Source organism: Castor canadensis, chromosome X (assembly GCF_047511655.1).
Source record: "Castor canadensis chromosome X, mCasCan1.hap1v2, whole genome shotgun sequence".
Taxonomy (NCBI): Eukaryota; Metazoa; Chordata; class Mammalia; order Rodentia; family Castoridae; genus Castor; species Castor canadensis.
The window spans coordinates 145,770,802-145,794,477 of NC_133405.1; the positions used below are offsets into that span (position 1 = coordinate 145,770,802).

Consider the following 23,676-nt stretch of genomic DNA (forward strand, 5'->3'; position numbering starts at 1 on the left):
AGGTGACAGATTCAAACCTGTGACAGAGAGGCCAGCTCTGATGGAGGTCACTACACCTCCTATCCATGGTCACATCCAAAGGGGACAGGAATCTGCAAACACCGTATTTGTTTTCATTTTAATTTTTTTTCAGTAAAAAGAAAGTTCTATAAAGTCTTGGAACATCACAAGAAATTTCCATAATAGTGGACCGGAAGTGTCCACCTGGTTCACACATGGCCACCAAAGGGATTCGACACCTCTTCTACGGTCAGGACCTCTTCGTCCTCACCTTTCCCCGGTCCCCGCACAAAATCCTCCCAGACAGTCTGAGGGAACAAAAGAGAGAGCGAGGGTCAGTGTGGGGGTCATTTTTCTTCTAAGAAGGATTTGGGGTGGAAAAAAGGGGTCTCTTGTCATGGAAAAATGAGGCAGGATGTGGTCAGAGGAGGCTGGGAGCAGTGGGGGACTTGGATTAAGACACAGACGTGCAAAGGTCCTGCAGTTGGTCAAAGTCTGGAGTCAAAGATGCAGGTGTCGGTGTGTCCAGGAGCCCCAGGTGGACGTCCCTGGAAAGTGGGGTCCACAGAAAGGATGATGCTGGTTTATGTGGAAGGGTGACAGAAAGCTGGCTGAGGATGGCAGCGAGTGTGACATGTGACCTGTGACCAGGTGGACAGGTCACTGTAGGTGGACAAAGGTGGGAAGAAGAAGCAGGTGTTGGCTGGGAAGTGCCAGGTGGGATGGGGACAGCTGGAGATCTTGGGGCACAGGTGTGACATCTTCGGACCATCGGGGATCTCGCTCCTGTGGCTGCTGTCTCCTCTCTGCCTCTCTCTGTCTGTCTGTCCTCCCTCTCCTCTGTCCCCCACAAGCTCAAAGAGCACCCTGACCCTGTGTCTCTCTTTCCTTGTCCTCAATCTCTCTCCTCTCTCTGTCCATCTCCTCCTCCATCTTCCCCATCCCTAGGTCCCCACAATCTCACAGAGAAGACCCCGACCCCAAGAAGACAGGGTCACCCTGACAGACCCCCCCCGCGGCGCTCGCTCTCACCTGCTGGTGGTTGTCGCTTACTTTGTCCCTCACCTGTGGGATTGTGGGGAACAGATCACAGGTCCCCACGAACCTAGAGGACAGAGATGGAGGATGACAAGGTCACTGGGATGGTGAGTTTCCCCATGGTCACCTTGCTGACCACCTCGGAGCCCAGAGCGGTGACACCAATGTCACCAGCCAAGTCCCTGGAGGTGACAAGATCCCTATGGGGGACGCTAGAGGACACTCCCGCCGTCACTCAAGGTCACACTTTAGGGGTTCAGGGTTCCCTTTCATTCATTATTTACACATTTTCACTGAACCGCCATGTTTTATTCTAGAAAAGACTCACAGTCTTGTTGCATTTTTACAACGTCGCTTCTTTTCTTCCTTTCTGCAGATCAAGCATCTCTAATCCCACAATGTCACCATTTGTTTAGACTCGTCTGTATGAGGTCCTCCCTCCAGAATATAAGTCTTCTTGAACTCTAAAATTTGGGAATGGGGCCTCATTTGGAAATAGACTCTTTGCAGATGGAGTTGAGGCTCTTGAGAGGAGCTCATCGTGGACCCACTCCACTGGGCCAGGCCGCCATATTGGAATAAGGTCACGTTCCATAGAACTGAAGGGAAAAGTGACTTTTCCAAAAGGTGTGTCACCTGGGACCTGAGCATGGGACCCCATTTGGAAATAGGGTCTTTGCAGATGGAATTGGAATCCTGAGATGAGGTCATCCTGGACCAGCTGTGTCACCCACTCCACTGGGCCAGGCCGCCATATTGGAATATGGTCGAGTTCCATAGAACTGAAGGGAAAAGTGTCTTTTCCAAAAGCTGTGTCACCTGGGACCTGAGCATGGGACCCCATTTGGAAATAGGGTCTTCACCTGCAGATTTGGGGACCGGTGTCCTGTCACTGTTGTGTTCGACAGGTGTGTTACTGTGGGGACAGTGTACACCACACACCAGGTAGGACAGGGACAGAGACCCATTTTGAGGGAAATCACAGCCATCAGCCACCACTGGCAACAGGAGGCATCCCGGGGATCCCTGGGCTTGTGGGAACCCCAAGAGTGAGGTGAGGCCCTGGGGCACGGGGGCCATGGTGAGGCTGCCTTGGGCTCTGTGAAGAATGCGGGAGGGGGACACCATTTTTTCTCATCGTCCCTTCACCCACTGCAATCCATGTGCCCTGGGGGCATCACCTGGGCTTCTCGCGCTCCTCTCTCTCTCCTCTGTGCCTCTCTGGGTCTATCTCTCTCTCTACTCTGACTCTCTCTACTCACTCTTTGTCTCTCTGTTTCTCTGTCTCTGTTCTCTATCTACTCTCTCTCTCTCTCCTCTCCCTCTGCTCTCTCTCTGTGTCGCTCTACTCTCTCTACTCTCTCTTTTTCCTGTGTCTCTCTGCCCCTCTCAATGCTGTCTCCCCTACTCTCTCTGTCCATTTCTCTCCATCTGCTCTTTGTCTCTCTCTCTGTGTGCCTCTTTTCCCTCTGCTCTCTCTCTCTCCCTCTCTCTCTCTCCCTCTCTCTCTCTCTCCCTCTCTTTGTCTCTATTTCTCTATCCTGTTTCTTTCTCTCTTCTGTGACTCTCTGTCTGTCCCTCTTTGTACTCTCTCTCTCTCTCTCTCTCTCTGAGTACTTTCCCTCTGTCTTTCCTTTTTCTTTCTCTGTCTCTCCTCTCTCTGCCTCTCTCATCTCTTTTCTCTCTCTCTCTCTCTGTTTTTGTCTCCTTTCTTTTTCTATTTTGTCTCTCTCCTCTCTCTCTCTCCTATCTCTCTTACTCCCTTTATCTCTCTCTACTCTCTATCTCTGCATCCTCTCTCTCCTCTCTCTTTTTCTTTGTCTGTCTGTCTCTCCGACAGCTGCCTCCACCTTTGCAGCCAGCACCCCCCCGACCCTTGTGGGGTGTGCGGCCTGTTCGGGGGTCACCCACCTTTTGAGGAGGAGCAGGAGCATCAGGGCACAGATGAGTGTCCCCAGGGCCACCAGCAGCAGATGCAGGTGCAGGATGGTGGCTGTCATGTCCTCTGAGCCTGGGGGGGACACAGAGAAGCTGCCTGGGGGGGACACGCCACCATTATGGAGGGGACATGTAACCCCTGGGGAGTCATGCCACCATAACGGGAGGTACATGTCACCATCGCGGGGGGACACACCACCATTGGGGGGGACCCACATTACTTATGGCCTCCATTGGGGGCCAGGACACGAAATGACACCAAATATCTTTTCTGCAACGCCACCCACAAAAGCCCAAAGCCCCTCAAGTACGGGACAGCTTTGAAAAAAATGGCAAAAGAGAAAATGAACATTGCTAGGTGTGCGGATTTTTTGAAAACTGATTTTCTCTTGAAGGCATTTCAATATTTATTTATTTAAGTGCGTAATATTGAATTGATTGATTGATTTGTGCTGGGGATGGAGCCCCGGGCCTCACGTCTGCTAAGCAATTGCTCCGAACCTCATCCGCAGTCCTGAAAAGTTTCTTTCGAGCTGGGCAACGCAGCGCACGCCCGTAATCCCAGCCCTCAGGAGTTGGAGGCAGGAATACTGCAAGTTCAAGGTCACCCTGGGCCACAGAGTAGGTTCAAGGTCACCCTGGGCTGTTATAGTGAGACCCACCTCCAAAAACAAAAAAATCACATTTCTTGTGTCTAGCTCAAATTTTGCACACTTTGGTGGAAATTTGTTATAAAAAGGGCGCATTTATTACAATTTTATGTATTTTCTGAAATATGCACCTTGAACCAAAAAAATTTTTTTTTCTAGTCATAGGACACATTTTAACTGTTAATATTTGAAAATCTCATTTGAAAACCCAATGCCACCAGGATTGTTGGCTAAATTTAATGTTTACTTTGACATTTTTACAGATTAACACAGAAAATGTGTCACATCACAAAAATTATATATTTTACATGTGCGTTCATATTTTAAAAAAATAAAATATTTGACATAATATGGAACATCTGAATTTTTGACAAAATTATTTATTGCAGAGAATAAGCCAAATTCTAAAAGTTTGAGTTACAACTGAGATCTAAGAGGGATTTCTCATTTATGATTTTAAAGAAAACCCTACAGAAAATCTGTAAGCTATTCTGTTAGGATATACTCGGTACAGTAAGTCCAGTTTAATATGAAATCCAATTCAACTTCTTAACAGTAACTCCGAGGAGAATTACAATATTCCCACCTGCGATTTAAATTGAAAATCAACACCACACACCAAGGAAAGATCGATACGCCCAGAAATATGTCTGCTTTTCTTTTCCCTCTTCGAGCCGTTTTTTTAAACCTATTTTTAAATCGGGTTGTGTGTTTTTCTGTCCTTGTTGTTGAATTTTTAGTGCATTTGACATGTGGTGGATATCAGGATCCTAAAATTGTGAGAATTTGCGAATATTTTCTCCCATTCTTTTAATTTCATGGAAGTAATTTTATTGTGAATTAGTAAATTAATAACAAACCACCAATAAATAACTGATAAGTGATCAATTATTAATAAGCAATTGATACATCAATGACTTATGGACTTGGCTGTCAGGTGCATAAATTGCAATTCAGAGACTCACTGGTTTTGTATCACAAAAAATTTATGCATAAAATTGCTTTCTGGAATTTTTCTTTTCTTTTTTTGCCATTTTGGAGATGGAAACAAAGGCCACCCATTCCAGCTCCCATTCACAGGACGTCCCCAACCCACACAGCTGACCACGTGACCTCACGTGGTCACTCCACAGGTGACTCCACACCGGTGACCTCACGCAGATAAGCTCACGCAGGTGACCTCACACAGGTGACCTCACACAGGTGACTCCACACAGGTGACCTCACACAGGTGACCTCACGCAGATAAGCTCACACAGGTGACCTCACGCAGGTGACCTCACGCAGGTGACCTCACAGAGGTGACTCCACACAGGTGACCTCACACAGGTGACCTCCCACAGGTGACCTCACGCAGATAAACTCACACAGGTGACCTCACACAGGTGACCTCACACAGGTGACTCCACACTGGTGACCTCACGCAGATAAACTCACACAGGTGACCTCACACAGGTGACCTCACACAGGTGACTCCACACTGGTGACCTCACGCAGATAAACTCACACAGGTGACCTCACACAGGTGACCTCACACAGGTGACCTCATGCAGATAAACTCACACAGGTGACCTCACGCAGGTGACTCCACACTGGTGACCTCACGCAGATAAACTCACACAGGTGACCTCACGCAGGTGACCTCACACAGGTGACTCCACACTGGTGACCTCACGCAGATAAACTCACGCAGGTGACCTCACGCAGGTGACCGCATACAGGTGACTGAACACAGGAGTCTGACTTTCCCAGGCTGTGTGACCAGGTCCAGTTAGGAATGAGGCTCAGCTTTCGAGGGGACCTTAAACCACTCTATTTTTGGGTCACAGTCAAATCAGCTCTTGGCTGTGACTGGAAACAAGCCAGCCAGGCCACCAAAGTGCCACCAGCCCACAGCGGGGACAGCCATCTTTGTACCTGGTGACACTAGTGCTGACCGTGATGAGCCCCAAGGGAGGATTCCCTCAAAACCTGGTGCCCAGAGCCAGCTGCCATGTCCCTCCCCTTCATCCCACATGCACCTGATGTCACCGCTGGCCCTCTGTGTCCCCAGTCCCAATGCCCTGTGTTTTGTCCCCTCACCGAATTCCACTGGCCGGCTCCACGCGCTCCACTGTGGTCGGCGGGTGTCCGCAACCCGGATCTGCACCGTGTGCTTGTGTCTGGGCTCAGGGCTTGGAAAATGGTATTTATTTTCTGAATTACCCGAAATGTTGATCTTTGGGGGGTGGAACAAAAAGCAGAAAGTTAGCAACCGCGTCCATCCAAGGGGGAAAACAAAAGGAATAAAATGAATTGAAAAAACTTCAAAACCAGTTGGGCTCAGTAGTAGACGCCTACAATTCCAGCCAGGAGGATTGTGGGTTCAAGGCCAATCTAGGAGAGACCCTGTGCCAAAAATAAATGCAACATAATACGAATAAAGTTAAAAAGAAAAAAAGCATGAAAAAGTGGCTGTGTGGCAGAATTTGGATCATCACATATTAAAAATATCGGGATAATCTGTGACCCCCTATGTCTGTGAATTCAATCAAACACAGGTGCAACAATATTTAGAAAAAAATGTCTGGGTTTTTTTTGTTGTTATTTTTTTCTAAATAAATATAGTGTAACAATTATTTACAGTGCTATTTAATGATGAATATAATTATATTAGTTTTGGTAAGTCATCTTGAAGTGATTTAAAATACATTGAAAATGTGATAGGTTTTAATGAAAATATAACACTATTTCATAGAAAGCAGTTGTGCGGATTTTGGTCCTCGAGGAAAGACGTGTCACCGAGTCCCACAGCGACCAGGAGACAATTGTGTAAGGCTCCTGTGGTTTTATGGGAAAAAGTTAAAACAAGCAGAGTGGGCCCTATAACAATTTATAGGGTTTCTATTGTAAATATAGATGGAGAGTTTAGGGACAAATATTGACACGAACTGCCCCAGAAATGGGACAGAGAATATGAGGACATTAGGACCGAAGGTCAGAGTGGTGATGGTCAGATGCAAAATGCCATTGCACAAAGGAGCACGAACGGTATTTCTATCCAGGACTTTTGGAGAAAAAACAAAAAAAGTCTCCATAATATGCATTAAATGGATTATAAAACAGAACTAGAATGTGAAATTAGTAGGATATAAGGAATCCCCCCCCCAAAAATCCCACAAATGCCACTAGAAATACAAAGAGATGTCGCTTTGTGGGAATGAAAGGGGACTCCTGTGCCACTAGGGATTTGAGTCATTGATAAAGACCTTGGACCCTGGGAACAGGACACACCCCGTCGTGGTCACAGGGAATTAGCGAGGTGACATTTTAGGGCTCACATAGAAGTGATTAACAAGGCTGAGTTTTTGGGGGGTCAAACTTACCAGTGGATTTAGATTTCCTGGATCGATGTTCTAGAAAAAAAAAAAAAACAAGAAGGTTTTAGGTTTTCCAATTTTAAAAGATTTTCAACAAAGTTCAAGCTAAGCCCACTCTTGGGGTTCAGGTGACCAGAAATTTTGGGGGTACAGGACAGAGGACTTAAATCCAAGCACCCTTAATGATAGGCCGGGATGGAGGGAAGGAAAAGATCTGCACACCATACTGTACCTGCTCAGGTGACACAGCAGGTGACACAAGGGACATGGACGAAACCCACATTTTGTATACACAGGGGACACAAGAGAAAAACCATCCCGGTCATCACTGTCCAGGGACACATGTCCTTTTCCTTTCTCCCAGGTCCTATTTCAATGAAGTGCGTCATCCGTGCTCTTCTGTGCATTTCACCGTCACCGCTCTGGCCATCTGTATCCCCTTCCATCCTTCCGTGTCCCCTGTTGGACATGGACTTTGTCCCCTGTGACATCTTTCTTTGTCCCTGTGGGATGTTGGTCATCCTACATCCTACCCTACTTGATTTTCCAGTCTCCTCTGTCCTGCAGGCAGTGTCCCCTGTCCGTCTGGATCCCTCTGTCTCTCTCTCTCTTAGGACGTTGAACATTTCCCTTTGTCCCCCCCCAGAGGCTTGGCCATGGTCCCTTGCCGTGACCTCTGACCTGTCTCTGGATGTCCAGCTGGTACTGAAAGTCCTGGTGGGTGAATCTGTGCCAGGTCCTTGGCTGGTGCCACCTCACGTGACAGTGTGACACATTACAGTGGACGGTGACATTGGCTGGTGGGTCCAGTTTCTCTGTTAGGACAACAGGGGGAAGTTGGTGGTGTCCCTCAGTGACCATCAAAATTCCACCCCCAGTCAACTCAGGATATACAGCTCAACCCTGCCAGTGACAGCACCTGGATGGACAAGTGACATCCTGAGCAGGTGTAGGTTGGTGTGGGGTTGACAAGAGGACTGGCAGGTGGGGACACTGAGGACAGACGCAGTGGGGGAGCCCCAGGGAGGCAGGTGGACATGGGATGCAGTGGGGTGAGGCTGGTGTGGCTCTGGTTGTTCATTTTGTGTACTGTGCAAATTCCCCAGTTTGCAAAACACAGCTGTTGGCCCCCTGTCTTGCTACTGGGAAGTTGACTGAATATTCGTATATCTGACACACCTGCCATTGTGTTTCACGTTTGCCCTCGTGCTAATCCGAACTGAGGAAGTATGAAAGTCTGTCAGTCTTGGAACCTAATAATTTTCATTCTCACCTATTCCTTTGGTTAAAAAAATGGAATCAAAAAACTGGATCCCCATGGCTGGGCTGCTTCCATTCACCAGGACATAGCTTTTGACACTTAACAATGACAAGTTGCTCAGGTGACATCCTGTGTGGATTCCCGACTCTTGAAGGTAACAGGGACATTCCATTTCTAGCAGTGTCCTGAAAGATGCCAAAGTGTCCCCAGAGCAATCAGAGAGGAAGGGGAGGGGGTGGGGTCAGCATTTTTCCTGCTTGTGTAATATTCCCTATGGGTGTCTACAGATGAGGCAAGGTCTCACCTCTTGTTTTTTATGTACATAAAATACTGGACATCGTCAGGAGCTGCACGACCCTTCACCCACGTGCAGTTCATGAACCCCGCATTGTAGATGGAACAGGAGAAATTTTGCACAGCGGTGCCGTCTGCACCTGGCAAGGGACAGAAAAGAGACTGTAAGGACCACCAAAGTTGTCTTCCCCAAAGTAAGGGGGTGTTCTTAAAGCAAACCCCAAATGCTATTTTCAAACCTGGGTTAGTGTACAGCAATTTTTCCTGAACTGGTCTTTGATTGACAGTAGCTTGAACCTCAAGAGTGAGTCCTCGGTGCAGAGACTCTTGCATGAAGGTGCAGCTACATTCTCCACCCCTGGACTGCAAGTGTGCAAGTGGGAAGAGCTTTAGAAAACACGTTTCCTTCTCCACGAACTTTGACGGTGTTTGTTTTCACCTTGCATTATGATATGTGCACCCCCTCTTTTCTGAAAACCCCCTTTGTTGACCTCCAATGATGCCCCACGATTGCCCTGTGTGTAAGGGTTCTAAGGTTTGAAAGTCGCTTAATGAACATGGAGCGGCAGGGACTGGAGGGTGGCTTCTCCTGATGTCTACAGGGATGATGGGGGGTTTTCTGCTGGTTTCATGCAATTGATCCTGGCTGCCCAAGAATTGGAAGCTCCACCATGTCTATAGTTTTTCCTGTGACACCTTCATCCCACCAACAATGTCAATGTCCCCATACGATGGCTTTTTGGGGCATCCCTAGTTTCACGGTGCTGACAGGTGGCCGCAGATGGATGTGACCACAAAAAGTTCAAAATGGGAGACTCTGCTCAGGCAGGGGGTGGCCAGAGATGGGAGACTGTTCTGGGAGAACACAATTTTCTATCCATCCACCAAACCATTGATCCACCCAACCATCCATCCATCAGTCCATCTATCCCTCTGTACATTCATCTATCCATCCATCCATCCACTCATCCACCCATCCACCCATTCACCCATCCATCCACCCACCCATCCACCCATCCTTCCATCCATCCATCCATCCATCCACCCACCCATCCTTCCACCCACCCACCCATCCATCCACCCACCCATCCACCCATCCATCCACCCATCCATCCATCCATCCACCCATCCACCCATCCACCCATCCATCCATCCACCCACCCATCCACCCATCCACCCATCCATCCATGCATCCATCTATCCATCCACCCATCCACCCATTCATCCATCCACCCACCCATCCACCCATCCACCCACCCATCCACCCATCCTTCCATCCATCCATCCATCCATCCATCCACCCATCCACCCATCCACCCATCCATCCATCCACCCATTCACCCATCCACCCATCCACCCATCCATCCACCCATCCATCCATCCATCCACCCATTCACCCATCCATCCACCCATCCATCCACCCATCCATCCACCCATCCATCCATCCACCCACCCATCCATCCATCCACCCATCCATCCACCCATCCATCCACCCATCCATCCATCCACCCATCCACCCATCCACCCACCCATCCATCCACCCATCCACCCATCCATCCATCCATCCACCCATCCATCCATCCATCCACCCATTCACCCATCCATCCACCCATCCATCCATCCACCCATCCACCCATCCACCCACCCATCCATCCACCCATCCACCCACCCATCCACCCATCCACCCATCCACCCATCCATCCATCCACCCATCCACCCATCCACCCATCCACCCATCCATCCATGCATCCATCCATCCATCCACCCATCCACCCATCCATCCATCCACCCATCCATCCACCCATCCACCCACCCATCCACCCATCCACCCATCCACCCATCCATCCAACCATCCACCCATCCACCCATCCATCCACCCATCCATCCACCCATCCATCCATCCATCCATCCATCCACCCATCCACCCATCCACCCATCCATCCACCCATCCACCCATCCATCCATCCATCCACCCATCCACCCATCCATCCACCCATCCACCCATCCATCCATCCATCCATCCACCCATCCACCCATCCATCCACCCATCCACCCATCCATCCACCCATCCATCCACCCATCCACATCCACCCATCCATCCATCCATCTACCCATCCATCCATCCATCCATCCACCCAGCTATCCACCCATCCATCCACCCATCCACCCATCCATCCACCCATCCACCCACCCACCCACCCATCCACCCATCCACCCATCCATCCACCCATCCACCCATCCATCCACCCATCCACCCATCCATCCATCCACCCATCCATCCACCCATCCACCCACCCATCCACCCACCCATCCATCCACCCATCCACCCACCCATCCATCCACCCATCCATCCACCCATCCACCCACCCATCCATCCACCCATCCACCCACCCATCCATCCACCCATCCATCCATCCATTCATCCATCCATTCCCCCATCCATCCCTTTCTTGCTTCACCATGTGTGTCTGTCTCCCTCTTCTCACCTTCCCTCTTTTCATGTCTGTCACTTTGTCTCTAAATCTGACATGACCTGTGACCAGGACACAGCTGAATCTTGTCCTTTTAGGGTAAGACCCGGTCTGTTCCCAAAGACTCAGACCCTGGCCACCTCATGGACACTAGGTGCTCCTCCCTGTCCCTGCATTCATCCCTGAGGTCCATAGTGCATCTTAAATGAGTCAGTATTGTCCCCATTTGTACCTGGATGGTGATCTTATAAAATTTCTTGAATCAGACTTACCATGATGGGTCCTTTTTCCCAGGGAATCAGGATGCACCGGACATTTGTAGTGTTTTCCTGGCATGGCCATCGCAGTGTCATCGTCCTTGGGTCAAATGTCACATTGAGACCTGGAAGAAATGGCTGCTTGAATCTTATTGTAACTCTTCCCTTGTCTGTCCCCAACCCTGGACATCCCCAACCAACTTCCCAGGTGTGGTATTTTTGGGTAAGACCTTAAATTCAGGGTTTGATGTGCAGGTCCTGCCTTCACAAATGGATTCATCCATTTGTGGGTTCACAGTTAATGGGTTGTCACCACAATGGGTCTGTCATGATGGCCAGTTTGTCCCCTTCTCATCCCAGACTCAGGGGATGTGTTACAGCAACAGCAAATGGGTTTTCACTCTTCACACCAATATAGTAGCCTTTAGGGTCTCACTGAGATGAGGCCATCTTCCTGGGTTGGTTATTTTAGATAAAGGGTTGGTTTCACGTGTTGTTTTGTGCAGGGTGGAGGTCACAACTCTGTCTTCCCATGTGGCCTGGGCATTTTGTGTGTCAGTCATTGAACATGGCAGACATGGGGTGACCCTGACATGTCCTCATTGTCTGGACACTTCCATAATGTCACCAGACCCCCCTCCCGCCGGCCAGAACAAGAGGACTTCATCGTATTCCATAATGGCCACACTGGCCATTGTTGGTGACAGGTACCCGAGACAGGGAGGTGGCCAGGGCCACCTCAGGAAGGGCAGAGATGTGACATCTGTATCCTCCATTTTTGCAAATTAAAAAGCACACGGTAAGCCCCTGTGAAATTTCCACAATGCAACATGAACTATTTCTAAAAGTAATTTTTTTAAAAACACAAAGAAATCTGAGTGACTTTCAAAAATCAAAAATCTGCTGTGTGACTTTCCACAGGACGCTATACCTCTCTGTTCCTGGGTCTCCATTGTTACAAATAATACAAAAATGTCTCTCTGCCCGCAGGCTCCCTAAAGGTGTCACTCAGAGCACAGTGATGGACTCCTACATATGCACAGCGCCCCACCCTCTGTGCCCCCCCAACCTCCATCATAAACCCCACAATGCAAAATGCAAAAAAACCAAGATCACAGTCAGAAGTACCGGCTCTGGCCGATAAGTGTCCCCAAAGCAAGTGACAAGATCTTATCAGATGTAAATTGCACCCGGCGTCCTTTTACCTCTGGGGATCTCGCTCTGAGCCGCTCACTACGGTGCCCGTCGCCATATTGAACAAAGGTCCTCCTTGCTGTGCAGAGCTGGCAGTGGCCCCCAGGCTGGCTTTGTCCCCAATTCCTGACCTGAGGTGACACCTGGGTGTGCATTGTGCTCAGTGCACCTCTCGCCAGCCATGGCTGTATGAGTGCACCAGGTGACTTCTTTTATATCGAGGAGTGACAAGAGGAGAAGCTGGTGGCTGTGTGGCCATGTCACCCCGGGCCGGGTGACAATGGCGTCTCTGACACAAGGAGAGAGACCTGAGCTCCCCCAGGTGGCCACTTGCAGCAATGCCTCGGAATCAGCTGTGCATTTTGTCGTTGTCATTGCAAATTAGGGACACACGGTGGCTGTGCAATTGCTTACAAGGCAGAGACAGCGGCTGACAAAGCCAGTTGATTGAAAAAGAGAGAGAGAGAGAGAGAGAGAGAGAGAGAGAGAGAGAGAAGATTTTGAAGGAGTGGAGAAAATGCAGGTGGTGTTGGACTTAGGATGGGGTCACATAGGATCAAGACCTTGCACCCCAAAAACACTGCAGGCGACACCTCACACATGGGTGTGGGAGAGAGAGAAAGAGAGAAGGGAGGGAGGGAGAAAGAGAGTGAGGAAGACAGAGAATGAGAGAGACAGACAGGGAGGGAGAAACAAGGGTATAGGAGAGAGAGAGAGAGAGAGAAGGAGACAGAGAGAGAAGGAGAGAGAGAGAGAAGGAGAGAGAGAGAGAAGGAGAGAGAGAGAGAAGGAGAGAGAGAGAGAAGGAGAGAGAGAGAGAAGGAGAGAGAGCCAGGGAGACAGACAAAGAGAGATAGAGAGAGATAAAGACCGACAGAGAGCAGATATGAAAAGAGACTGAGAAAGAGATAAGAAGAGAGAGAGAGAGAGAGAGAGAGAAAGGGGAGAAAGAGAGAGAGAGATAAAGACACACAGAGAGTAGATACAGATGGAGATAGATAGAGGAGAGAGAGAGAGAGAGAGAGAGAGAAGAGAGAGAGAAAGAGAGAGAGAGATAAAGACACACAGAGAGTAGATACAGATGGAGATAGATAGAGGAGAGAGAGAGAGAGAGAGAGAGAAGAGAGAGAGAAAGAGAGAGAGAGATAAAGACACACAGAGAGTAGATACAGATGGAGATAGAGAAGAGAAGAGAGAGAGAGAGAGAGAGAGAGAGAGAGAAGAGAGAGAAAGAGAGAGAGAGAGATAGACACACAGAGAGTAGATACAGATGGAGACAGATAGAGAAGAGGAGAGAGAGAGAGAGAGAGAGTTTGCAGTAACCACTTGTCGCTCTAAAACTCCTGCAAAGCCTCAGCCGGGCACTTGCGTCCCCATCACCCCTGGGTCCCCAGCACCTGGTGGCCTTTCGCTCAGTTGTGGGATCGTTGGGGACAGGTTTTCCTCCTCTGTAGGGTGGTGGCGAGTGATGGACAGGGACGGAGTGACAATGGGGTGAGGACAGCGGGGACACGGTGTGTGACCGGCGATCGCCCCAAGAGAAATACTGAGGTCACACGAACGTGGACCCGGGAACGACGGAAATGTCCCCGGGCTGCGGGGGACACCTCGGTGACACTGCAGGACACGATGAGGCACGTGTCACCCACGTCACCCAAATGTCACCCACAGCACCCATGTGTCACCCATGTCACCCACGGGTCACTCACCTGGCGATGCCTGGGTCACGAGGAACGTGGGGACCAGAGACGTGGACACGAGGAGCAGAGCCACCGGGGTCATGGGGCTGACTGTGAGAGAGGAAAGAGAGAGACAGAGAGAGAAGAAAAAGAAAGCGGGGAGGAGAGAGGAGAGCGAAAGACATAGGGAGAGAGACAGAGAGAGAAAGGAGGAAGAGAGAGAGAGAAAGAGAGAGGGAGAAAGAGCAGAGAGAGAGGACGGAGGAGAGAGAGGGAGAAACAGAGATAGAGAGAGTGGAGAGAGGGGAGAGAGAGAGAGAGAGGAAATAGAAATAGAGAAGAGAAAGACAGAGATGAGAGAGAGTGAGAGAGAGGAGAGAGAGAGAAAGAGAGAGACAGTGAGATAGGACAGAGAGGGAAAGCAGAGGAGAGAGAGAAAAAGAGAGGAGAGGAGGACAGAGGACAGAGAGATGAGAAAGGAGGGGGGAGTGAGAGAGAGAAAAAAGGAGAGACGAAAGACAGAGATGACAGAGAGGAGACACAGAAGAGAGAGAGGAAAAGAGAGAGAAAGAGAGGGAGGGAGAGAGAGGAAGAGAGAGAGGGGGAGGAGACAGGAGAGAGAGACAGAGAGGAGAGAGAGAGGAGAGAGAGAGAGTGGAGTGAAGGGAGTGAGAGAGACAGAGAGGAAATAGAAATAGAGAGAAGAGAAAGAGAGCAAGAGCAAGAGAGAGAGGGGACAGAGAGGGAAATAGGAGAGAGAGTAAAAGAGAGAGAGGAGAGGAGAGACAGAGGACAGAGAGATGAGAAAGAGGACAGGGAGAGTGAGAGAGAGAAAGGAGAGACGAAAGGAGAGAGACACAGAGAGAAAGAGAGAGATGGCAGAGAGAGGAGAGACAGGAGAGAGAGAGGAAAAGAGAGAAAGAGAGGGGAGAGAGAGGAAGAGAGAGAGGGGGAGGAGACAGGAGAGAGAGAAAGAGAGGAGAGAGAAAGACACAGAGGGAGACGAGAAATAGGGGGAGAGACAGAAGGAAAGAGAGGGAGGAGTCAGAGGTGACAGGACAGGGATGAGAGAGAGAGAGAGAGAGACAGAGAGGAGAAGCAGAGAGAAAGAGAGAGAGGAGAGAGAGACATAGAGAGAGGGAGAGACACAGAGAGGGGAGTGAGAGAGAGGAGATAGAGAGAGAGAAAGAGAGAGAGAGAGAGAGAGAGAGAGAGAGAGAGAGAGAGAGTCACGCGATGAACTCTAAAATGTCCCCTGAAGCCCTGTGCATGTGCAGTTGCACACGGCACGCACTGCACAAAACCCTGGCTGCCCTCGACCTCCCGGCCCCCGACACCCACGGTCGCTCACTTCTCCTTTCTCTCTTGTCCCTTTTCTGAGAAAAATAAGTGGCAAAGTTTTCTCTTCCCTTGTGGGGACACTTTATTTTCTGAATAATCACACAGCGGACTGAGTCCTGTTGCACTTTTAAGTAGAAAAGGGACTGAGCAGTATCCCAAAAGCCTGTCCCTTAATGTCACCCAGCCATATGTGGCACCCTGGTGACCTGGGTCTTTATTGACACAACACCAACCCCATGAAACTTCGGGGTGTGGAAACTACCTATATTTCCTCCTCATTGCCTAAAATTAATTGTTTTTGCAATTCTGGACCTTCATCCTCCTATTTATGCCTCCTGCATAGCTGAGATTATAGACATGAACCACCACACCCAACTTATTGCTTCAGATGGGGTCTCACTTTTTTTTTTTTTTTTTTGCCCAGGCTGCCTTTCAATATCAATCCTACATCGATGTCCCAGGAAAAAAATGCAAGTCTTCATCAACCACAGACCATAAACAAAGCCATGCATTATTTATGCTTTTCTCTCCTTTTTGTTGGGGAAGGGTGCAGCTACCTTTTGGCTAAGTTCAGTGTGCAAAAGTAAGAAGGCCCTTCCTCTTGGGGGACAGCAGTACACAAGCTAGGGTGACTCTGACCCAAGCAAGGTCAGGTCCATGCCATTCGTGTGTGTGTGTGTCAAGGTTCAACTCCAGGTTTGCCCTAAATCGCTCCAGGTTTGTAGACACCTCTGCTGTTCTTACTGAACCCCCTAAAATTCTGGGGTCATTGAACTCAGGTCCGTGGCCATGCAGAGCAACATAGGACAAATTAGGGAAGGTCAGACAGAGCTGATGGATCCAAAGGTGGATGGTGAGAAACACCAAAGAAACCAGGTGTGACAGCAGGTAGGATCCAGGTGCTATCAGCAGGTATTGCAGGTGATGGGGTGACCCCATGTCCCCCATCCTAGTGGCTGTCCTGACACAGCTAGAGACACCACAACTGCAATGACCCCCTACACCATCTCAGGAAGCAAACCGGGTGCAGTGGTGCACACCTGTAATCCCAGCACTCAGGAGCCAGGACAGCAGGATGTCAAGGTCAAGGGCAGCTTGCTCTACACAGAGGGACCCTGCCTCAAAAAAACAAAACAAAATAAAATAAAAGCCAACTTCCCCATGAACAAAGGTGACGTGTGGCATGATTCCAGCTACAGGACAGGCCAGGAAGGCAAAATTACCAAGAAGATGGCAGAAGGCTCAAGCTATTAGAAGTCGGCACTAACCATAGTTCTTTCTTCTTCCTTCCTTCCTTCCTTTCCTTTCTTTTTTTTCTTTTATTCTCCCTCTCTGTCTCCTTCCTTCCATCATGGCTATATTGACACATGGTGGGACCTTTAAGAGGTGGAGCCTAGTAGGAGGAAGTGAGTTCATTGGGGCGTGGCCTTGATGGGAGGTGATGGGATCTCCAGGAGGCGTGGCTTAGTGGGAGGAAGTGAGGTCACTGGGGGCGTGGCCTTCATAAGACTTGGTGGGACCTCCAGGAGGCGTGGCCTAGTGGGAGGAAGTGAGGTCACTGGGGGCGTGGCCTTGATAGGACTCTTGTGACCCCAGTCTCTTCTCTTCCTCCTCCTCCTCCTCTCTTTCTCCATTTTGAAGACCGTCCTATAATGGCCTCCCCAGTGTCTTTCTTCCTTTGTCCTGCTCAGGATGATGAGCGTCAGGCCCCTCTGGGACATATTTAGTTGGCCCTGTCACCTTCATAAACTTGTCTGGTTCATTGGCTTTTGGTTCACCCAGCTTCCACCCCATGAACCCAAGACAGGTGGAAGAAGGAGACAGACTCCATGCCCTTTCTCTTCTTGGGTCCATTTTGTTTCCTTCAGTGGCCTCCATCATGGTTGGCTCTGCAGCAGGTGCCAGGGGGACGGACACCTTTCTCACTAGGAGTGCGACATGCCCAATGACTCTCCCGACATTTGTCACTTCCCCAATCGACTTCCTCTTACTCCAACTTCCACTTGCCTTATTATGGCCTCGTGGTGATGGCGCAAACCCATCAACTTCTTTAAACTTGGCTTTGGGGAAAAAAAAAAAAGCAACTTGACCTTATGCTCTCAAAGACCCCCAGAGAGGCATGCGTCTTTGTGTCTCTCTGTCTGTCTGTCTGTCTGCAGGGATTCCTGGCTGTATCGTAGAGGTTGTGGTCCAGGGTGTTCACCTTTAATATTTCTCCCAAACCAGCAGCCCTCTAGAATTGCCCAGAGCCAGATTGCTTTCCTTCCTGCATTCACTTTTACCTTGATTTTAAAATATGCAATTAAAAATTCCCATGACCTTGGGTTGAGGAGTGAAGGTCAGTGGTAAAGGACTTGCCTAATATGGACACAAATAAGCAATAAAAATTCACAGGACACATTAAATTTGCCCTTTTGATGACACCAATTCAGGGGCCTTCAGTGACAAATATTGTGCAACCATCATCACTATCTTTGTCCCAGAGTTTTCTGATCACCCCAAAATACCTTGGCCCCACTAGCAATCACTTCCCTCTTCCTTTCCCCCAGCTCCTGGTGGCCATTAATGCATTTTCTTTGTCTCTGTGCATTTGCATGTGTTGCATATTTCAGACGCATGCAAAATCACCCAGTATTATTTTGCAGCCACAGCTGAGAGGGTTTGGATATGGTGTGTGACCCAAACAGGTTATGCCCTCCCATGCTGGGGTTCCCCTGTACTGCCACCGAGAATTGGGGGACATTTTAATTAGATCATGAGGACACCATCTTTGTGGGTTAGCTCTTGCAAGACTGGATTCGTTAGTAGGAGAAAAATTACACACTGCATTAAATAAACGAATGGGCCAATTATCGCGAGACTGGATCATTTACCGGGAGCCTTGGGTAAGTTATCGCGAGACTGAGTTCATTACCCGAAACCTTGGACAAGTTATCGAGAGATTTGTACAGTTACCGCGACAGAGCACCATGGCTTTAAGGCTTGAAAAAAGTTACCTGGAGACACCTGGGTGACTTTGCACGCGAGACTGGCTCAGTTATCGCGAGATTAGGTTAATCATCGCGAGAATTGGTTGCTATAAACGCAAGAGCGCCGGAGCGCCTTGGTCTTTTCTACACGTCCCACTCGCTGCTGTGCGTTTTGCAGCAACCCAGGGATGCAAGGCTACCCCATAAAGAGCTCCCAAGCCTGGGATTTAAAGCCTCCAAATTTATGAGCCAAATGAGCCTTTTCTTTTCCTTTGAAATCTCTATTTTGGGGCATTTTTGTTTAGGACAACTGCCTACCCACCTGCCTCTTCTTCCTTTCCCCTCCTGTACATCAGTTCTGCTGAGGTCCACGGATTGGAGCAGCTCCTCCATCTAATGCAAAGCTTTGCAATGCGTCATTTATAAGAAGCTGTTGGCCCTTGGGGGGCCCCAGAATTTGCAGCTCCTAGGGCTTGAATTTGCAAGACTGAACTTGGCAGAAGACAGGTGGCTTCAGTGCCCCCAAGGACAGGTCTAAATGCAAACTGGCTGATTCTCATGGAGACCTCAAAATGCACAGCCCACATGCTCTTGGAGCTCCTGTGTGGTCCCTCTCCACACTTAGGGTCCCCTACACCCCATTTCTCATCTCAGGTCCATGACGATCTGGAATGGGAACCCTTAGCACCAGCAAGAGAAGCAGAAGGACACGGCAAAGTGACCCGTCAAGGTCAAGGACCACAGCATAAAGGGAACTTACTCCAAGACATCAGGCTGGCGGCCTTCAATTTGCTTTTCTTGGCTCTGTCCCCCAGGACTCCAACATCTGGCTGCTGTCTTTGAATGAGGACCCAGACCGTCTGTCTGAGCTGAGGGATGGAGCCACAGAAGATGTCATTGTCACCAGGAGCTTCCTTTTTCTCCTGATTCCCACCCGCCCCATGCTTCCCCATTTGAGGCTTATGTAACTACAGGGGGAGGATGGCGAGCGTAGGCGAAATCCTTGAGTCTCACCCCAATTTCTGAGAAATACACAGCCAGGCTGAAGCTGAAGGGATGATTGCAAGAGAGGAGCCGAGATTCTGGTGTAGGATTGTGCTCCCTTCCAAATACGGAAAGCCTGCCCTATTTGTGGGTTTGTTGCCAATTTTGACTCGCCACCATCAAAAAATAATTGTTTTTAAATCAAAAGGAATTTCAGAAACGAAAAATTTAAATCTGTGCGCATTCTGCAGCTCAGTTGGCCCCCGTGTGATGGTTGGTTTTGTGGAAGTCCTTGTGAGGTCTGCTTGGTGTCTCCCTGCCCTTCATTTGGTGAAAATCTGCCTTGCAAAAAGCAAACAAACCCCCAAAAGCCAAATAAAAGCTGTGGTGATCTCCCCCAGCCAAAATATGGCACGGCATGTGTGCTTAATCGAAGTGATCGAGGGACAATTTGAGATTTATGACAGCTGGTATTATGGGGAAAGTGAGTCAAGCACCTGTAGTACTGAAATCTGGCTGGTGAGTGGAAAATTACTAAGCAGAGAACAAGCTGGAGGCAAATTCCAGCCGAACCAACCTAACGGGTCTCTTGGGAGGTGACCAGGGTGACCAATACCAAGGGTGACCACTTATCGATCATGAGAGTATTGAGGAAGGAGACCATGCTGCATATGCTGTGTTATTTGGTAAAACTGGACTTTAAAACAATATCCACCTAAGACATGGTGCAGGATTCAGCCCAAAGTTTGGTCCAACAGAACCAGATGAAAACAGTTGGCATAGGGCTCTGGGGACACATTGCAAGAAAATGTCCCCAGTGTGACACAAGATGAGTGTTTGGAATATGTCCAAGGGCCTTTGTCTCCTGGTTCCCAGAGAAGTTGCATCTCCTTGGTGCTGCTGCTTCTGTAATTCCATCTGCAAAGACCTTATTGCCAAATGAGGTCCCAGGTGACACAGCTTTTGTAAAAGACCCTATTCCCTTCAGATCTGTGGAAGTCGACCATATTCCAATATGGCGGCCTGGCCCAATGGCGTGGGTGCCACAGCTGCTCCAGGTGACCTCATCTCACGATCCCAATTCCACCTGCAAAGACCCTATTTCCAAATGAGGTCCCATGCCCAGGTCCCAGGTGACACAGCTTTTGGAAAAGTCACCATTCCCCTCAGTTCTATGGAACTTGGCCATATTCCAATATGGCGGCCTGGCCCAATGGCGTGGGTGACACAGCTGCTCCAGGTGACCTCATCTCACGATCCCAATTCCACCTGCAAAGACCCTATTTCCAAATGAGGTCCCATGCCCAGGTCCCAGGTGACACAGCTTTTGGAAAAGTCACTTTTCCCCTCAGTTCTATGGAACTTGACCTTATTCCAATATGGCGGCCTGGCCCAATGGAGTGGGCGACACAGCTGGTCCAGAATGACCCCATCTTAATTTCATCTTCACAGACTCTGCCTCCAAACCCAGTCCCATTCAAGAGGTCTGAGTGGACTTGGATATGGTTGATCTTTGGGACCATGTGAGGATGAAGTTTCGGACATCTTTGGGGGACAATCTTCTGACTCCATTTAATTTCACAAGCATTGCCAGTGACAGTGACAATGACAGTGGGCTTGTGCCTGGTCACACAGATGTGAGTGGCCCTTCCCTTCATCATCAGTGGATCGGGGACAGGGGACACTGTTTAGCTGTGCCAGGGTTAGGTGGCTTCCTGAGAGTTTCTTCCCAAGTGACCAATGTGACAAGGCACGCAATCCTGGTCTTGGTGGCATTTGTGTCTCATGGACAATGTCACGACTCCTTGGGAAAGACACAGCAGGACACATGCTGTCCATACTTGAGAGTTTGCAGATGAAGATTGGGACATGTCCTGGGAGGTGACATCTGAGTCACTGCAATGTCCTGCCTCATAGTGGTATCCTGGTGGCACCTTGGGACATGCCAGGGAGTCTCTGGTACGTGTGACCTGGAGGAGGGAACCTTGGGCTGTGTGCTGTGTCTTTTCCTATGATGAACCCAGAGCTCAGGGGAAAAGCCTGGAATAGGAAACCCGGGGTCTCTTATTCCATAAAGACATCAGTAGCCCTAGATGTGCATTTCCAACTATGTCAGTTTTTTGAACATCCTACAAACCATAAAAATAGAATAACGGACTGTCTGTTCATTGATCCCTGTGAAGGGCAGTCACTCAACAACCCACTAAGAAATTATCAGAATCTGGGCACATTCTCCTGTTTCAATGGTTAGTCTCCCATTAACCTATACAAGAAATAGGGGATGCTGATGGAAGGGGTGGAACCTGGACGCCCCTTGCTCACAATGAGGTCAGTTGCAGGACTGACTGGGTCTCCATCTAACCAGGACCATTGGGGACAATGACAAGCTCTTTTCATTGAGGTGACTATGCCAGCTGTACATAAATGGAGGTCATATGGGAAACACAAGGACAGAGAACAGAAACTGGTCCTGGGGGAATCGAGGCCAGTGGCTGAATCCCATCCCTGAGGATGAAGGATTCAGAGGTGACATCCAGGTGTCACCAGGGGACTGACCATGAACGGTGTGGCCAAGCTGAGGTTACCCTGGAGCCTGGTCCCATAGGGTGCTGTCATGTCACTTCCAGGTTTTTCTCCTGAAATCCTACAAGTTGAAGTCATGGGTATCCCATGTCCCCAGGTGCTGGCTTTTGTCCCCTGGAGTCCCCAGCAAGAAGTTCACACCCCACTTCTGTCAGCTAAGGCTGTGTGGAGGCTGGATGACTCTTAGGAAAGGTGACAGAGACAGACAGACGCCCTTGAAGGACACACGAGTCACTGTGGGGCTATGACATTCTTCCAGGGCTAGCTCCATGTCACCAGCCATCCCACCCGTCCCTGGCATGGTGTCCTGTGCTCCTCTAAGCCGTGACTCCAAAACTCCGTGTCATTTTCAGGGACCCCTGGTGACCCCATCTCCCAGGGCTGGGCGTGCTGGCTTCACAAAATAAATTGACACAATTGCATACTTTTGACAGTTAAAAAAAAAAGATCAAATTGAAGAAAATGATGAATTTATTTATTTATTATTTTTTGCTTTATTTGGGACAAATTTTCTTTGTTCCCTGGCAATTCAAATTCAACAGGACATCCTAAATTTTTCCCCCCAGGGATTTGAAACCAGGTCGCAGAAGTAATAGTTTTTGCTTTTGGATTCCTGGTGGCTCTGTGTCTGGTCACTGTGTGACAATGAGGTCCATGTTGGTGGCTGACTCGGTGGCACCATTTCTTCCTGACAGATCGGGACACGGATGTGGTTTAGGATGGTCACTGCTGTGACTGGTGACAGATGGTAGGATTTGGGGTTTTAATCCTTTGGTTAAATAAGGTGGTTGCATATACAAATGCAGGGCGGTGGGAGGTGGAGCATGTTAATTATTCAGTCATGGACAGCATGGTTGGTCACAGTAGGTTTTGGGATGTTTTATTGGCAATGGGTGCTGTGTGGACAGGTTAGACCCCCTGCCTCCTCCCTTTTTCCCTTTCTTTCCTGTCCATGGTGGGACCCCCCCCTCACATTCTGGGAGTTTCTCTCTCTCTCTCCCCTCTCTCCATGGCCTTGCATATGTCCCTCCCACTTTTCTTCTTGGGGTCCAGCTCTTCCTCTTTGTACCCCCTGCCCAGGTCTACTGGGCAGCCCAGGGTTTACTCAGGTCCTTCCCAGTCTTGGGGTCACAGTCCTCGGTGTCCCTTTGAAATCTGATGAGCTGTGGGCATTGAAAGGGGCTGGCCTCCCTATCCAGGTCCAGTTGGACCTCCTGAATGGGACTGGGTTCCAAAGTACAAGTTTTGTGCAACATGGGGTCATCCTGGACCAGCTGTGTCACCCACTCCATTGGGTCAGGCCGCCATATTGGAATATGGTCATGTTCCACAGAACTGAGGGGAAAATTGTCTTTTCTAGAAGGTGTGTCACCTGCGACCCAAGCATGGGAGCTCACTTGGAAATAGGGTCTTTGCAGATGGGATTAAAGGTCTTGGGATAAGGCCATATTGGCCCCACGCCATTGGGCCAGGCCGCCATATTGGAATATGGTCAAGTTCCAGAGAACTGAGGGGAATGGTGTCTTTCCCAAAAGTGTGTCACCTGGGATCTGGGCATGGGACCTCACTTGGAAATAGGGTCTCTGCAGGTGGAATTAAGGATCTGAGATGAGGTCACCCTAGATCCACTCCATGGAGTCAAGCCGCCATATTGGAAT

At 49.4% G+C, this 23,676-nt stretch overlaps 1 protein-coding gene across 7 annotated transcripts; it reads right to left on the bottom strand.

The window, feature by feature from the left end:
* Nucleotides 1-99: 99 nt before the first annotated feature.
* On the bottom strand, nucleotides 100-19,390 carry Csf2ra (colony stimulating factor 2 receptor subunit alpha). 7 transcript variants are annotated; one of them, XR_012444659.1, is made up of 13 exons: nucleotides 19,212-19,390; nucleotides 14,172-14,252; nucleotides 11,284-11,393; nucleotides 8,780-8,903; nucleotides 8,551-8,680; nucleotides 8,259-8,431; nucleotides 7,667-7,800; nucleotides 6,992-7,021; nucleotides 5,709-5,844; nucleotides 2,950-3,049; nucleotides 1,367-1,502; nucleotides 1,033-1,105; nucleotides 241-308 (listed from the first exon to the last, which is right to left on the bottom strand). XR_012444659.1 is itself a non-coding variant. In XM_074064427.1 (12 exons), the coding sequence occupies exons 1-12, from the start codon at nucleotides 19,219-19,221 to the stop codon at nucleotides 210-212; spliced, it is 1,200 nt and encodes a 399-aa protein (XP_073920528.1). In that variant the 5' UTR covers nucleotides 19,222-19,390; the 3' UTR covers nucleotides 100-209. The 7 variants fall into 7 exon arrangements, 6 of the variants coding, with proteins under 6 accessions (XP_073920528.1, XP_073920529.1, XP_073920532.1 ...); XM_074064427.1 differs by lacking the exon at nucleotides 1,367-1,502 and having other exon boundaries at nucleotides 100-308; XM_074064428.1 differs by lacking the exons at nucleotides 1,367-1,502; nucleotides 14,172-14,252 and having other exon boundaries at nucleotides 100-308.
* Between the last annotated feature and the right edge of the window lie 4,286 nt (nucleotides 19,391-23,676).